Source organism: Accipiter gentilis, chromosome 20, assembly GCF_929443795.1.
Source record: "Accipiter gentilis chromosome 20, bAccGen1.1, whole genome shotgun sequence".
Classification (NCBI taxonomy): Eukaryota; Metazoa; Chordata; class Aves; order Accipitriformes; family Accipitridae; genus Astur; species Astur gentilis.
Genome location: NC_064899.1, coordinates 25,758,878 through 25,772,986, shown reverse-complemented (window position 1 = coordinate 25,772,986; position 14,109 = coordinate 25,758,878). Strand labels below are relative to the sequence as shown.

Genomic DNA, 14,109 nt, shown 5'->3' with positions numbered 1-14,109 from the left:
CCCTCCCTCGACCTGCTGCCCACGCTTCTTGTTATGCAGCCCAGGATAGGGTTGGCTTTCTGGGCTGTGAGCGCACATTGCTGGCTCATCCCCAGTAAAGGGAGTTAAATTATTTACACACAGATAAATCATAAGAGAGAGAAAGCTTGTAACTGAAAAATATATACGTACACTTAATTCTAGAAGGATTAGTGTAGCATCTTCACATACATGTAAATGCCAGGATAGATCCTGGAAAAAAACTGCTGGAGTGGAAAAGCATCAATCTATCTGACAGAAAGACCTAGCTGAACTGACACTGCTTTATACCAACTATAAAATAAAAAATGCAGGTATGTTAGTCCTGCTTTTGTTCTAAAACAGAAAATGTTGTGAACAGCCAAACTTCATAATTTTTTGCTAATATTGTTTTTTTCCATTAATATCTTGAAATCCTGTACCTGAATATACTGCTAGTCCTGACAGGGAGGAAAAAAAAGATGAACAAATGTCAAGACAGAAGCCAAGTTTCAGCTGAGTTTTCCTTAAATCTGCAGATTCTTCACTTTCTGCCATGTCCACTAGCATCTAAGTAATCGTGATATACAGGATATATTTTACTATTTTCATTTCAGTTATGAGAGTTTAGTTTGTCAGCAATTGAATCTGCTTGATGATTTATCCGTACTTCCATCATATTCTTAACTGATAAGCAGTTCCCAAAGTATGGGGCTCTTTACTAGGCTTCTTTCAACCCCAGGTACAGGTATTGTGTTTTAGGCACTATGGCACAAACACTACTGCTGGCAGTAGTACTACTTCACTTGACTATCACCATAAAACATGTATCAGATGAGGGCATATAAACACAATTCTACTGACTTTCAGCACATTGGCATCCTCCATCACATGACAGAGAACACATGCTACACCAGGCAGTAAGAGGAAAATATGGCTATTGACCATTCATCCTTGCTTTTGGGTAGGTCTTTCCTGACATAAGAACTTCAGTACCCATACACAAGTTGAGTTGCCACCTACAGTGGCAGGTTTATCTTGGACTGGTTTTAATCTTTACTTCTAAATCACAATAAACAGAAGGAAACTTCATACTTCCTCCTGCTGTTTTTACATCCTCATACTTTCAAACACAAAACAGTATTATTCAAGTGAACATGCCTTGAAAGCTATGTTTTTTAGTGAGGTCAACTATGTTGTATTCCTTCAGAAACGCTGAAGAATTAAGATGCTTTATTGAGTGCTCCAAAAGAATAGTTTTGTCTCAAAGCAAAAAGCTTTAGCATTTCACTTAATTACCATTTTCTTCAGTACAAGTATTCCAGACATGAAAACAAGACATACTTCTGTTTACTGAAATCCTAGGGAACATAAGGTTGCAAATAAGATTAATGTCTTAGGTACTAATGAATTGCTGCTCCCCTTAACTCCATGATAAATTTGACAGCCCTTTTTTTTTAGACTCGTGAAGTGTAATAACCTCATCCTCAGATCAGAGAATGACTGAAAATTGATTGAATTAACTTGAGCGGGTGGTGGGGGAATTAATTATAAGGCATTTATCTTTCCCTGACTTCAACGCCATATCTATCACACTGTGAAGGAAAAGAAAAAGTGTCGTTTCTGAACTTGCCATGTTCTTTATTTCTAATAAAAGTTTTGGAAGTGTGCAGACCTTTTTTCTAAATATTATCAGGAAGAAAGTAACAAAAGCAGTCTTCTCTTTCCAGACACTTTTACTGCATAAATTTTCACCACTACAGGATACAAGTTTCAGGCTCTGTTATGGATGCTATACAACCACTTAGATAACTGGTCTGAGTGAGCTATCACCTTCCTTTTTTTACAACCTATCTTTTGTTCTTGTCTTGAATCATCAGACTTTATTGCAGGAAAGATTGTGGAACACAGAAGTAAAAAGAAAAAAAAGCTGAATAACTAAAATAGAAAACCACTTAAAACTCTGCAACTGTGGATAGCCGCACCATATTGGTTCTTTTAAACCTGTTAGGTAAATCATGTACAGACCAGCAACAATGCAGCAACCAGCAGATATATAATCCACCTTTAAAAAGCCCGGAGGAAATGAAGATTTATAGGATTATTGGGAGCAGACAGAAAGGTGGCTCCCTGATCTGAAGGAATATTTAGCATAACACTGAAGAGAACAGAGTGATGCTGACTATTCTTCTTGTCTAGGAAATGCCTTGTTAGTGGGGAAAAAACTGATCTTGCTATGCATGTTCTTTTTACACCTCTAAAAGGTAACATCCTCTAATACACTGTACTCCACAGGGCAAGACATAGAGCCCCTGGATGAGTCCTCCTGAGAACAGACTGCCCACAAGAAAAAGCTATCCTCCTGAAGCTCTACAAAGCAAAGTCTAAAAAAATCTTATATTGCTAATTCATGGTAAGATATTATGCCTAATGGACATACTGATAGAATCTGACAGGCAGCAATTTATGACAAAATCCTTTTAATGAATGGAAGATATGTTAACAGAAGACCTCTGACGAGAGTAAAACATTTATCTTCTTTACGATAACAACAGAAAGTAAGAAAATAATAATGAATACATTTGTTAAGACACTGAATGTAAATACGTACATACTTTCTGCTCTTTTTCCCCTCATGATCTAATGACATCATTTTCATGCAACATACATAACAGCACTCTCACCTGTGGCTTCCAGTCTGCCTTTTCTCTCACAGTAATTCCTATCCTACTTTATTTCATTATTGATCAGTGCACTGATCAACACAAAACTGTTCATCTTTTTAAAATGTAGACTATACTACTCAGCTTGTTACACTAGAAAGATTGTGCATGCAACTTAAATGAGTCATTTGTCTATAAAAATATCTATGATTGCTTTTGCACATCATCTGTGGTAGCAAGTATTAAAGAAACATGAGAATAAACACAGTATTTACACAATATTTCTACTTAGAAAAAGTATACACTATCCTCCAGTCATAATCATCCATGACAACTAATCTAAATAGATAACTGAGCTCAAAATATCTTTGTCTACACTCCAATAATCCACCTTGACAAAATACCAGTTCGATCATCAAAAAGTCCTTCTATCCAGAGTCAGAGTTTGCACAGTGTTTTGTGAAGTGAAACGAAGACAGGAGACAAATGAGTATCATATAAAGAAGCGACAGGAGACCACCATGGCCATAACTGTCATGGACTCGGAAATTTCCTTGTCCTTCCTGTAGGAGAGGAAAGAACTGTAATGATAGAATATCCACCCACATAGTTTAGCCTGAGGGGTTTTTGGGAGTGGGTTGGTTCATTGGTTAGGTTGGGTATTTTACTTTTTTTTCTTTGTTTGTTTTGGGATTCTTTTTTTTTAGGGGAACAAAGGCAGTCTTCTTGAGAAGAATCCCATTAGAAATGGGGAAACTGAGATAGGATTCCAAAGTACCAGTGCTGTGATTCAGGTAAGTGGCAGACACAGAAGTAATACCTACCTGCTACAGAGAAGGACTACAGAAGTGTGTTTTCTGGCATACAGTTGTGGGCAGAAGAGAGACTTGTAGGAAGCAGATCTATCATCCTGTCTGCAGGAAGCAGGGAACACTACAACCACCACCTCCAGGTTTATACATGTTCCTGCTGAATCAGGTAGCTACTGCCTGAGCCTGGTACCACCAGATCTCACTGCACATTCCCAACAAGTAACACTATCATTAGGGTATCAGTTCATCCTGGGGAATGGTTTGTCTAAAATAAGAGATGGCACTCACACAGTATCAGCTAAGAGAAGGCAGAATAGTGGGTGACATACAAGTGAAAGTCATTTGGATCAGAAAATTGAAGCCGTTCTGATCACAAAGCACCCAGGTTAGAGGAGAGCTGAACTTTATGCTGGTACCTTGTCATTCCTTTCATTAATTCATGATGGCATGACCATCGTGGCCACCGTGTATTCTTCTCGCCTCTGTATATCAGCATGTGGGTTTGCTCCAGTTAATCAAAGTACACTGATTCCATCAAAACAGCATGCAGAAGTGTTGCTTTCTTTGACCAAGCAGGATGTGGATAAAGGTCCATCCACATATGAACACTGCTAATCCAAAGACAGGGATCTGCAGGCCTGACAGAGCAAGTAATTCTGGAAACATTTCCAGGCACATGAAGGGCAAGTCATCAGGAGCAGTCAGCATGGCTTCACCAAGGGGAGGTCATGCTTGACCCACCTGGTTAACTTACATGATTAAATGGCAGGCCTGGTAGATGAGGGGAGAGCAGTGGCTGGTGTCTACCCAGCCTTCAGTAAGGCCTCTGGCACTGTCTCCCGCAAGAGCCTCGTGGCCCCTCAAGCTGTTGCCGTCGGGGCTGGGGGAGCAGACGGTGAGGTGGACCGAAAACTGCCTGAACGGCCGGGCCCCGAGGGTGGTGATCATAGTGCAAAGTCTGGTTGGAGGCTGGTAACCAGGGGTGTACCCCAGAGGTCAGTACCGGGTCCTGTCCTGCTCAACATCGTCACTAACGATCTGCACGGTGGGGCGGAGCGTACCCTCAGCGAGTTTGCCGATGACACAAAGTTGGGAGGAGTGGCTGATGGGCCAGAGGGACATGCTGCCACCCAGCGCGAGCTTGATGAGGTGGAGAAATGGGAGACAGAAACCTTGGGAAGTTCGGCAAGGAGAAGTGCGAAGTCCCGCACCTGGTGAGGAACAAGCCCGCACGCCAGTATATGCTGGGGGCCACCCAGCTGGAAACCAGCTTGACAGAAAAGGTCTTGGGGGTCCCAGTAGATGCCAGGTTGAACACGAGCCAGCGATGTGCCCTTGCAGCAAAGAAGGCTGCTGGTATCCTGGGCTGCATTAGGCAAAGTATTGCCATGTGGACCAAAGGAGGTGACCCTTCCCCTCTACCCAGCACTGGTGAGGCCACCCCTGGAGTACTGTGTCCAGTTCTGGGCTCCTCTGTACCACAGACATGGACATAGGGGAGAGAGTCCATTGAAGGGCCAAGAAGATGATTGAGGCACCAGAGCATCTCACATATGAGGAAAGTCTGAGAGAGCTGGGACTGTTTAGCCTGGAGAAGAGAAGGCTCAGGGGGACCTCATCCATGTCTATAAACACCTGGGGGGAGGGTGCAAAGAGGACGGAGCCAGGCTCTTTCCAGTGGTGCCCAGTGACAGGACCAGAGGCCATGGACACAAACTGAAACACAGGAGGTTCCCTCTGAACATCAGGAAACACTTTTTTACTGTGAGGGTAGCCAAGCATCGGCACAGGTTGTGGAGTCTCCATCCTTGGAGATCTTTAAAAGCCATCGGGACATGATCCTGGGCAACTGGCTGTAGGTCACCCTGGTTGAGTAGAGAAGTTGGTACCTTTCCAAACTCAACCATTCTGTGATTCTGTGAACTTTATAGGAGACCCAAAATATCGAACTGATGCCTGTGTTACAGGACACTATGTGTGTATTCCTGTGTTCTTCCTCCCTAGCCATCAGCTTCAGAGACAGTTACATCACAGGAGCAGTGTATCACTGACTTAAGCCTTAAACACAGTCACTTATCACTGACTGACCAAAATTGAAAGATTACTTTTCCCCAGTTCGCTGCTGTCCCAAAGTAATCCCCAGAATTAAGTAGGACGGAATAGCTGAGGACCAGAGCTATTTCAGTGGAAAATCTGGCAACTTAACTCAAACCAAGTCCTATAGCAGTTTAAACTTTAGACTATGCATCGGAACAGAAGAGCAAGCATTCAAATACTATTTCATTCACTCTGGCATGAATATTGTAACTACTTAAACCACTAAATAACATTTATTAAATGAATTTGTTAAGCATATGTCTAAGCTGTCAATGCCTGAAAATCTACATCCAGATATTTATCAGTACTGCTATTCTACTGGAGTAGGAGGATTGTAATAACTCCATACTACAACTATATTTAGTTTTATGTATGATCACATAACAAGTATACCTCTAGTACGACTGTTAGCACTGATGTACTTAGATTCACATAAAGCCATATTATATCAGCCTATGTCATCTAGTCCCTGGAATGCTATTACACCACCAAACCAATGTAACAATATTCATTTTAATAAAGGAGTTAGAATGTTTTAACTGTCACAAAATAGTTAACATAAAATCAGTCTTGTGTTTACACAAGTCCCTCCATCAGTTTACAATCTGTTTGCACTGGGGAGATTTTCGTTATGAAATCTTACTGGCTCAAGGCTTTTACAGGTTTCTGAATATTTAACATCTTCCTCAAAGGCCAACTTTTGGAAGTTAATGAATCCATAAAGCTTCCACTTTTTTTCCATTTTTTAAAAAACCGTAATTGAAGCAGAGAAAATCATAACCAAATGTTTCTGAGAATCAGTATACAATCTACTCAGAGATTTTCTTTCTTGGTGACTGACTACTGCTACTTTAACATTTGGGGTTGACAAAAGACCAAGGCATTTTTTTCTTTCAGTAGTTAGAAGAACTCACCTAGGCACATATTAATGAATCCAGAATGACTTCTTCTACTTTCAGTTATTGGAAGGAGAAAACTCTCCAGATCCATCTACTTAAACACCCTGCTTTTGCATAGGCCTTTCATAATATCTTCCAGTTTTCTTCTGCCATGGATAAACATTAAATATTCGTGCCTTAATTAAAAGTGTTTCCACTTGAGGTCTTGCATTCCATCTCAGTCAGCTCTTCCTTGTCAAGCTGTAGTTTCAGTATTTATGACTTTACAGTGCTTTACATAGCAGCCAATTGGGTATCAAGTCACTCCTTTCATTGGGATGAATACTCTCTAAGCTGTTTTACAAAAGGAATCAAAATATTACAACACAGCCAACCAACCATGCTCTGCAGTTTACCAAGACTGTTTTAATGGTCTGTGATTTTGAATGGGGGCCACTTGTTAGCAAGTTGAGGAATAATTAGAACCCTAGTTCTCTGGGACATTAGTTTAACTGCACTACTGCAGAGAGATGAGAAAAATCAGAGACAATTTCCTGAAAGAGCAAAAAGAACATTCAGGTAAGAAATATCCTTCTATGACTTTGGACTCGACACTTCACCTTGGTATAGAATGAGCCATACAGAAAGTACAGAAGAACTCAGTAATCCATTAGCTCATTACTTCAGAGCAATTAAAACATGGTAAATCGGGGGAAAAAAGGTTTTGTAATTGAATTCAAAATATTTCCTTAAGCAAACTGGTGGTAAAGCTCACTGGCTTTTGATAGACTTCTGGTGGTATGAGTCAAAACAACTCGAAAAGCAACTTTCTTACTGCTAGGCCAAGGTAATAATTCAGGATTTCTAATACCAGCTTTGCTGCTAAGCATCTCTAACACAGAAAGCTCCACAAAAACAAAGGGGACCTCACAAAGCCTTTCACCTGAAGAACCTGTGTACACCCGAAAGGGTTTGCTGGCTTGCACTTATTACTTGCAGGCCTGTGGTCTGCTGCATTACCACAGGAGAGATTTACAGTCACTTGGAGGGTTTGTAGATCACTCTTAGTAATAAGTGGCTTTAGTTCTGAAGACAGTAAATCAATGGTTTCAACAATCCTAAGACTACAGTATTAAAAGGATTCCATTGTCCCAGAGAGAACGCCAAGCACTTTGCACACAGGTGCCTGAAAGTAATTGATGGCAGAGATCCTTTCTTAGGTATGCATGCCTGACCTGTATTCAATTCAGGGCCATTCTCAAAATGCCATTGTTTTATGTAATTCACACAAGTTGCCATTGTACATTTGCTATTCGTCAGGGGATGTAATCTGAATCTTGTCGAATTATACTGTCCTGATATCTTCTTCCCTACTCTAAATAATTAAGACTTGAGACTTGCAACACTTGGAGGGGGAGGGGAGAGAAGAGAGATGTGTGTTTCAGGGAGGCGGGAAGGACAGAAGAAGGATGAGTGAGGTAAAAGAGTAAAATGGAAATGAAGTGTGGAAATAGGCATCCATTTACAGATCATAAATTTAATAAAGACACGGCTTACACAGTTGTTCCTAGAACTGGAAATGCTAAGCTATTATTCTATGTTGGAAATGTTCTTTTCAGCTGCCGAAAATGTTGCATACAAAAGGTAATTCCCTAGAAGGTAAAGATTTTACAGTACTTAACGGTTTCTAGCTCTTGCATATTCTAAACAACACTTTGCAAAAGGAAATACAGCATCTTACTGAAGACACCCCCATAATATAACATAGTTGCCAGGACAAATTTATAGCATTTCCATGTAATTAAGACAGATAAAAAAGAGCTATATCCAGGAAGGTAATGCTTATGCCTCCCTTATAAGTATGCCAACCTGTTCCAGCTTCTACTGAGTTTGCAATAAAAGTAAAAAATGTGTTTTTACTTTGTTATCTTGTTCAGGATATGGGGGAAGGTAGCCAAGTCCAGACTTCCTAGCCACAACACAAAGGCCTTCCTCATTTTAGCAGCTTTTAACAAGTACTACAATCGTGACAGGGCGGGTAGTTTAAGCTTTGCAGGGTCTAGTAGTATGCTCACCATTTGAGTCTCTGACTCTATTTTCAATTAAATACTTCCAATAAAGTTCTGCTAAGCATCCTTCAACATTTCTTCCTAAAGACATTATTTACTGAAGAATTGGCAACAGAAGAGCTATTCTCACATTTTTTCCATGTATAGAAACAATACCCTAAATCACTTTCTCTGAGTAATTGAAACATTTCACTAGTGCTAAAAGGCCAGGAGGAAAAACTTGGGGAGTCAAATGGGCTTTTGTTTTGACAGTTTGCTTTGGAGGGAGGGGTATTGATTTCTTCAAAGAAAATATTGCCCCAGGAGTCTAAATTGGATGGGTTGTTAGACCTGCATTTCACAGTTCCTTCCCTAGCCCATCCCTAACATGCTTAAAATTCTCCACAGCAATTGTCTGTGTTAACAAAATACTCTGAAGAGCTCCTTTCTCAGAGTAGTTTGAGACAATATGAAGGGGCCTGGGCACAATGCACAAACTAGAGCATTCGTAGGAACCTCTATCTCCATAAGCTTAGAGATACAGTGTGCTTTACAGCTCATGTCCTCCTGGGGTCTCAAGAGCTGATGGACTCAACAAGTCCATCTGACAGTATCTTCTTGAGATATCTATCACTAGGCCAGCCTTCTCCTAAGTGTTTGTTCCTTGTTATTGAATCACTTCTTCCCCCTCCTCCAAAACATTGTGGCATTCCTGAAGACGGATTTACCAGCTACCCTGGATTCAAATTTCACTCCCACTTTTAAACTTCTAATATAAAAGCCTTTAGAATTTGTGCGCAACTACACAGACATTAAAAAAAAGCAGCTTTTGTGACATTCTTAGACTCAGCATAAACTATACCAACAAAAACAGTTGGCAAGTGTTTGACTCGCAGATAATGAAAAGGCTATGTACCCTTCCTCATTCCTGGTCATACTCACTCACTCTCCCACCATTTCTAACAGTTGCTTATCTGCTCCACATCGAGCAAGTTCAGGGGGCTAAACAGACAGAAAGACTGCTTTGTAGGGTTTTTTTGATTGTGTTTTGGTACAAGCAATTTACTGTCCTTCTGAAGACTGTTATAGTATACAAAAGGATTTAAACCACAAGTAGGAATTTTACAAGTTCCCCAATGTAACCTCCAATGAAAATATAAATACAATCTTCCTCTGTCTCCTAGGATTTTGAACAAGTATAGAAGCATGCAATGGATATGCCCCAAGAAAAAAAAACATACTTTTTTTTTTTTTGCAATAGGTATGGCCTCAGAAATATCCTCAGAAAAATTGTATCCAATATTTAAAGTTTAAACTATTTCTTTGCTTGCCCATTTTTAGCTCCTGAGCTGATTATTCCTTTCCTTCTACTTGTTTCCAAACTTGTTTTCCGATCTCCCTCCTACTTCTGGCTTTTTTCTCTGGCAGACTTTCCTGCCACTCTTTGTATCTTCTACATGTCTGTTTATTAAAAGGTTATTTTCAAGATGTGATCTATGAAAGACATATAAAGAAGGAGGACAGCACATGATGAAGTGAACTTAGAAAGCATGTGCAAGGCTGGTCAGTGTGCATGTGTCTTTAATCTTAAATCGGAACTATACTGGGCAAGTACGTTGATTAAAAATATCGTATCAAATATATTACATCAACGTAGTTACAGTAGGAAACGCCTTAGCCTATAACTATCACTATATATACATACATGTATGTATTTGTATATATTTTTTTTCCATTGGTATCTCTTCTTTTATCTGGAGAACTGAGGTACCAGGAAGTGGACACCTGAAGTCCACCAGGAGGCTCCCAGCTGTACCCCATGTACCTTATTCATGTAGATAAGATGTTTCTCTGGCTTAGCTTTACACATGTAAGTAGTTTATTAGCCTTATCCCATAAGGATACTCATCTGTAGTGATAAGAGAGCCTATCAAAAGAGGAAATAAAGATAATTAGCCTAAGTGGAACACTGTGTACCTTAGAATGAAGAGTTGGAACATTTCAAATGAAGATGGTCAAATCAAATCGATTACACCATGTAAAACAGTACTCTGGGATGCATCAGAAGTTTCATAGTAGACACAGACAAATTAATTTATTTCCTACAGTGCATGAAAGCCAACTGTATGAAGACTCTTCTTCCACAGTTTCATTTGTAGCAATGCTTAGACTTGCCCAAGAGATATAAGTATTCTTCCCATGAAAAAGATAAAATAAAATAGCAACTTCCTGCCCACAAAGCCCAAAACACTAGGCACTTCTTCATGTATTCGGGATGCTTACAAGATCTCACATACAATAGTTTATGTTGCAGAATACCTTGTCAGCACGAATTTACATTCTGAATGTACACAACATCGAGTCCCAGAAAATCCACAAGAATCTCCTATTAAATATACGTTTCCCCAAGCCACATAACAACATCATGCACTGAAACTAAAAAAAAACCAAACCAAAACAAGAACAAACACAGAGGCCCAACAAAAAGACATAGAAACAAAGCAAAACAACCACAAAATCCTAACGTTACTCTAATGCAAAAGGCGGCAAAGTATTCTCCTTACACTTTTCATCCCCAGCTACCAACTGCAATTCCCAGAACACTCTTTGCTGACCCAATTGCCTATCCTCCACCAGGAAAGTAGCTCTCCCAAGCCCTGTAGCCATGAAGTGAGCTTGCACGTGTAAGCACAGCTCCTCCCCTGCTGAAAACCCCACAGCAAACCCAGCATTTTGACTCTGCTACCTTTGCCCTCCTTCAGGTAGTAAAGCAAGAGACGCAAGGGCAGATGTTCTATATTTACTTCCTCGGTTCTTTTCTGTCTGCTCTTGGAACGTATAAAACTTCTTTGATCCAGCATAGCCTTTTTGCCATTCAAAATCTTTTCTGACAGATTTCTGGTCTACTTTCCAGAACCCTTGCCACACCAAGGCAGATAGATAGAAGGCTGACAAGCTGCTTTTTTCAGTTCCCTTTCTCATTGACTTATATGAACACCTTCATGCTTTCTTCATTAGTAAGCTGTTGAACAATGAATGTACATTTCTGCTTTTCTGTATTTTATTTGTGACTGGTGGAGAAAGCAGGAGTGTTCCTAGGCCCTCAGTGGAATACAGCAGTTGTCCATTGCTTCTTCAGAGACAACATCCAGAGTAGTACAGGATTGCAATTACAAATGTGAAGAGAGAAATGAGCGAAGTTGCGAGCTTTGGGGAACAAAAATGATGGAGCTGATGATAGACACTATCTACTAGTAAGTGACAGGCTCTGTGCAGCTGTGAAAGAAGTGCAAAGAATTTAAAAACAGAACTAGCAGCATTCAGCTCCTGAACTCCAGGGACAATTAGCACTTTATACTGAAGACTTCATGGTAAAATGACTCTTCTTAATACAAACTAATCTTAATCCAGGCCACTGCAATTTAAATATAGGACAATCTAACTGTCCTGTTAGCTTCATTGAGTTTCTGACACAACACTGACATGGTTGTGCAGCACTAACATTACTGTGTACAACTGCGGCACATGTACAAAGCAGCAAAGCCTTAATAACAGAGGGTAAATATGTACTTAGAAGAGTATCTCAAAAAGAAGGTTCAAGTGAGCAACCTGTGTATTAGTTTAGTTAGCACAACTTTATAGCCACTCAAGGTTGTCACTGGTTTTTCCTGTATCTGGTTTCCCCAGCTTTCTACTTGATATAACCCACCAATAAAAGTCAATTAAAACAAAACTGTATTTTTATGTAATCTAGGTAATGCAGCAACCACCTGAACACAAACTATTGGCAAGGTGTAGGCCACCAGTGATTCAAATATTTAGTTATATATCTATGGTTAAGCAAGCGAAATGCAAGATGAAGGTATCACTGAAAAACACTTTACAATCTCACCTCTACAGAACTTAATCCTCATTTTTAAAACGCTTTATTTGGGTTTGGAGAGAGCATTTTCCACCCAGCTCTTACTGTGTTTAGTTTACGTGCTAGACAGAATATACCTAAGGACACCTTTTTACATCTTCCATTCCCTGTGACATGCAAAATCCATGCAACGTGATTCTGGTATGCCAAATTAGTATTAACAGTACAAGTACAGAAAAGTACTAGTAGGATTTTCAGCTGACCATACGTTCTGAGTTGAGACTGATTTTAGAGATGATGTACTGAAAATCGAAAATGACATTTTCAACATCAGCCAGCCTGGAGGTCTGGTTTTAGATCCAAAGGTAAAAGGACTGAAAATAATAGCATCAAGCAAATAGAATACATTCCAATTAAAGAGTGACTCTTCTGGTTCAGCAAACAGTGTTACTAATATAAGATTGCTTTACGAAAAGTCACAAAGTTCAGAACACACGAGTTAGAGCATTCACATAAATTCACTCAAACTACACTGCAGTTAGACCCAGTCCTTGCTTTTCACTGACTCCAATTTCTTAAAGAAAATTCTGTGTGCTCTAAATAAAGCTTGTACTTTTTCAGCTGCATCAGATGGTCTGATAATACGCGTCCCCTTTCTCCATAAACCACGCTCTTTCGCTACTTCAGCAACGCACTGCAAAGCAGAGAATGCCGAGTTCCTCCGCGTAGTTTAGTGTTTGTTTTTGATGGTGCTCGCTAATAGAGCTACCAATCATAACGAGGAGAATAGCATATTGTAAACTGCAGTAGGAATTGTGCAAGCAGTGCATTTCTGTTTCGCTTCTGTAAAAAAGTTTGGGGTTTTTTTTTCCCGGGAGCAGCCTTCCAAGGAATTGCAAGGAGGCAGATGCAGAAGCCGCCGTCCCGGGCGCTGAAAACGAGCCAGGTCACCCCCCGGGGGCAGGTGAAAAACCACACTGCTCAGCGCCGCGCAGGGCAGCGGTATGAAACCAGGACGGAGTGCAGTAAAAACCCCGAAAACGGGTCCGCGGGCGCGGGCTGAGCTTTCTTCACTGGCGCTGGGGTGGGAGAAGGGGAAGGGGGGGACGGGGAAGGGAGAGGACACGCACGAAGACAGAACTCCGGACTCACCTATTTTGGCCAAGCTGGCCACGAGTATCCAGAGTGTAATGATATAAGGGTCCTTGACGTGATCCCATTTGAAAGAGACGATGGCAAAGCTCTGAGGCTGGCTGCTATTTATAGGGCTTCCCGAGCTTCTCTGTCCCAGCGCCGCTGGGAGAGCCATCAGCCCCAGGAGGAACCCCACTCCAGATACCTGCCTCATCTCCACGCCGCACAACAAAACCCCGCTTCCCCTTCCCGCGGAGAAATCCCGCCTCTTCGGAGGTTCCTCGGGTGGGGGGAGAGGTCCTTGTCCCTTCGCGGGGACTCGCGGACCGCGGGACGGGGGCTGAGCTCGCCCGGCTTCGCCGGGGAGGGTGCCGCCTGCGCGGGTTTGGCCGAGGAAGGCGGCCGGGCGGGCGTGTGGGGAGGGCGGGGGGTGCCAGGGGCTTCCGTCCCCAGGCAGATGCTCCGAGCCGGGGTCCTGCTGCTCGCCCGCACCTGCCTTTATCAGGCTGTTCCCCAAGAGCCGGAGGCGGAGCTTTCCCGCCGCTCCCGCGGCGCGGAGGCAGCGGCGGTGCCCGGCCCGGGCAACCTCTCGGGGCCGGCGGGGGAAGCTTCGTTCTG

General features: G+C 41.6%; 1 protein-coding gene across 1 annotated transcript in view; it reads right to left on the bottom strand.

Moving 5' to 3' along the window:
* Window positions 1–13,705, bottom strand: part of SLC9A3 (solute carrier family 9 member A3) — a 52,444-nt gene extending 38,739 nt beyond the window's left edge. The window contains exon 1 of the mRNA XM_049823729.1: window positions 13,510–13,705. Within this exon, the coding sequence (XP_049679686.1) occupies window positions 13,510–13,705 (196 nt within the window). The remainder of the gene's footprint in view (window positions 1–13,509) is intronic.
* Between the last annotated feature and the right edge of the window lie 404 nt (window positions 13,706–14,109).